Raw genomic sequence first — 3,400 nt, 5'->3', positions numbered from 1 at the left:
GCAAGTTGTGCTTCATGGGATTCCCCCTTATGGTATTCATGAAACACAAACGGTAAGGCGATTGTTTTTTCGACAACCAAGTCACTATGAGTATTTAGATAAAATTATCAAATTCGAAATTATTGAACTGAAAACCAATGCTGACGTGCTGAAGGTGTTAGTGCAGTCTAACTACTGGAAAAAATTGGGCCAATAGAAATTTTGGCTGTTTTTAGTAAACATGTAATGGAAATGGAAGACGACGTGTCCTTGTCGCAAAATTAGCATGACTTAGTTGTAGTATTTGATGCAAAATTTATTTCTTTCCACTATGTTGAAGTTAATGTAATGTTTGAATTCATGTCCATTACCGTATGATGATTATTTAGTGTTCATGGTTTACCTAAATCCACAAATTCGTTAAATTAAAATGATACCAATTGGACCAGAAAATAAATTTGTTGGTAAATCAAAAAGTATAGAAACATAAAAAACAAAGACAATAAATATAAAATAAAAAAATAAAGAAACAAAATAATAAATAAAAAAATCTATGATCATACTACTTGTATGAAATTAAAATCTCATGTTGGTTTCAACGTCTATTTTTTTTAAAAAAAATCAAACTAATTGTTTTATGTAAACTAATTTATCTTATAACTTTGAAAATGCGTAATAAAAGTTGTCAAATAATGTAAAGCAAATTATTTTTTTATTCATATTTTTAAAAATAAATTAAATTAAAAGTAATTTAAAAATGATGCGATTTATGTTTCAATGTTTTTAGAGTAAAATCAAATGAATTTAAATTAAAAATTATTTTGACATTTCGAATGACATTCATACTATTTCGACAAATTTTGAATGAATTTGGAATTAAGTAATTTAAAAATAACATTTAAATGTTAACACTAATATTATAAACTAATATTATAAACCAAAATAACTTAAAATATACAAAATGCTCAATAAAAAACAAACATGTTTTCAAATACAAGAAAAGTATATTGATCTTCCAAATATGATAATATCAAATGTGTAAATAAACTATGACTTATCCATGCGCCGCCTACGTCGAGACCTCACATACACAATGCGGTCTTCTATGACACCCCTGGCAATCTTGAGACATTGTTCGATGACCTCATGTGTCTCTATGCCTAGCGTGACTATCCTTAGGTTGAGATGACGCTCCAACCTTTCAGCGATCGCTTGGCAAGCCTCCTGTTAAATAGAAAACAAACAAATTACACAAATCAGTATTAAAATATTTGACGTAAATGACATTTGATACATATCCCGCAAATAGTCAAACTTACCACTACATGTCTGGGCTGCTCCACCTCAGACAGGCATGTGTCGATGCAGCTGTTGGCTCCGGGACCTAGGGGCTATGTGGCTCCACAAATGCGGCATGATGCGTCGCAGGTGCATCGTACGGCGGATCTGATGGTAGTGCCGCGGTCATGAATGGATGAGAAATGACGAAGAACCAGTCAATGTAGTCGGGCGCACACTGACCTAGCACAACACACATCTCACCTGCTGGCGCAAGATGGTATGAGTAGTGCATCCACCTGTCGTCTATTTCATCAAATGACTCCCATGAATTGACAAGTTGTGCAGGAATACTCTGGATGTATCCAAACTGCCGCATGACCCTCTCTAGTCAGTGTCTAACAGCAACGGGCCCTCAGCGGAGCTGACCGAAAAAGCATGAAATCAATTGAAATTCTCGGACTAGTCGATGCTCCCCATAAGGCATCCAGCAGACATCAAGAATCCTAAGTCGATCCAGATGCTGCCTGTAGGTCTTTGTAGATATGGTCTTCACAGTCTTCTTCATAGAAATCCACCGACATGCATGTGGAGACACCTCATCGTAGTCCGGATCAGCGATGCACTCCGCAACTGACGGAAAGTGCTTATATATCCAACACTACAAAGGTTACATGCAAATCATACAAATTTGAAATGAACGTCTAAAATACCCTAATTAAAACATTGTTGTAATTAACTTATGAAAAACATATTAATTACCTGTAACAAGGTGGCGTAACCAGCAAGTTGTCGGCTGCTGTTGATACAAGCATCATTCAAGTGATCATACATATGCACCAGGGCAGCAGCTCCCCATGCATACCTCCCAGTCTGACTGAGGTCTTGCAAAGTGTCTAAGAAGACAACATGAACATGGGTTGCACTCTTGTTAGCAACAAGAGTGCAACTTAGAAGATGAAGAAGATAGGCATGAGCTGCAGCTGTCCAATGTACGACCTAACATCTGCACTGACATATATCTCGTAGCCAAGATAGGCATACGTATGGTCCATGGCAATGTCCTGTCTCAGCCCTGGCTGCCTCTCCTGAGACCAGTAGCAAGTCAACCAACATCAACACCGCCTTGTCGACATGCAGAGGCTAGAAGCTATGGAAGGCACCAACAACGGGAAGATGAAGAAGAGACACCACATCATCAAGGGTGATGGTAACCTCCCCCATGGGAAGATGAAAACTACTAGTCTCCCTGTGCCACCTCTCCATAAACGAGAATATAAGTTCCTGATCACCAGTGTCTACTGAACACGTGATCAGATGACTTAGTCTTGTGCTAGCAACTAACCCCTTAATTGCATGAATAGGCCTACCTACTTTCTGCACCTTCCTCCCATGGGAGGATAACTTCAATTCAGGTCGTTCCTGAATTGAAGTATAAAGGAACAAACAATTTATTAACATAATATGTTAAAGGAACAAAAATTTTGATAATAACACTTACTTAACAAATAACTTAATTTGAAAATTATAAATACCTCTCCGCTCCATACGCTAGCTGCAACATGGTCAGCATACTCGGTAAGCACCGATGCGTCACGCAGTCCACCTAGAAAGCCCTCAGGCTCATCTGCAGCAGCCTCTACACCAGTGTTTGCACCAGTGTCCTGTACGTCTGCATCTACCATAGGCTCATTGGCAGCTACCACAGGGTCAGTCACAGGTACCACAGGCTCGTCCGCAGGTAGCACAGGCTCATCCTCGGCAACAAGGACAACTCCCCGTTGCCTACGTGCCGATGCGGTAGGCCTTCGCTGCTGGGGAGCATCACTAGAATCATGACAATCCTCTCTCCCTAAAGCTCTGCCAATAATCCTAACTAAGGCAAGACCTAAGCCTCTAGTCCTAACCATGATCTGCAAATATCTACCACAAATTCCATCACTAAACCACACAAATTCATCACAATATTAACTAGTTCAACTTACTAAATCTAGGATCAATGTTTGACTACTTAATGGTTGGGTTCAGTACTTTAAATGGGATAAAAAAAAATTGAAGTGTCCCATGAATCATTAGTTTTTCCCAATGATACAACTCCACTTGAACTCATTGCACTTTTTTTGTCCATATTTTTTAGCTATGT

At 38.7% G+C, this 3,400-nt stretch overlaps 1 protein-coding gene across 1 annotated transcript; it reads right to left on the bottom strand.

The window, feature by feature from the left end:
- Nucleotides 1-1,672: 1,672 nt before the first annotated feature.
- Nucleotides 1,673-3,167, bottom strand: LOC114371498 (protein MAIN-LIKE 1-like). The gene is made up of 5 exons (XM_028328915.1): nt 2,793-3,167; nt 2,425-2,679; nt 2,274-2,345; nt 2,020-2,184; nt 1,673-1,918 (listed from the first exon to the last, which is right to left on the bottom strand). Exons 1-5 carry the CDS (start codon nt 3,165-3,167, stop codon nt 1,673-1,675), a joined length of 1,113 nt encoding a protein of 370 aa, XP_028184716.1.
- Between the last annotated feature and the right edge of the window lie 233 nt (nt 3,168-3,400).

This window comes from Glycine soja, chromosome 10, assembly GCF_004193775.1.
Source record: "Glycine soja cultivar W05 chromosome 10, ASM419377v2, whole genome shotgun sequence".
Lineage (NCBI taxonomy): Eukaryota > Viridiplantae > Streptophyta > Magnoliopsida > Fabales > Fabaceae > Glycine > Glycine soja.
Note: the sequence above shows the minus strand (reverse complement) of the source record. Positions and strands in the feature narration are given on the sequence as shown.

Bases quoted from the DNA above. Each gene is read 5' to 3' on its own strand.
- LOC114371498 (XM_028328915.1), bottom strand. From the start codon at position 3,167: ATGGTTAGGACTAGAGGCTTAGGTCTTGCCTTAGTTAGGATTATTGGC. The intron at 2,346-2,424 runs GTTGGTGCCTTC...TACTGGTCTCAG, and splicing joins CTCTTCTTCATCTTCCCGTT to GAGAGGCAGCCAGGGCTGAG. The intron at 1,919-2,019 runs GTAATTAATATG...TAACCTTTGTAG, and splicing joins GTTACGCCACCTTGTTACAG to TGTTGGATATATAAGCACTT.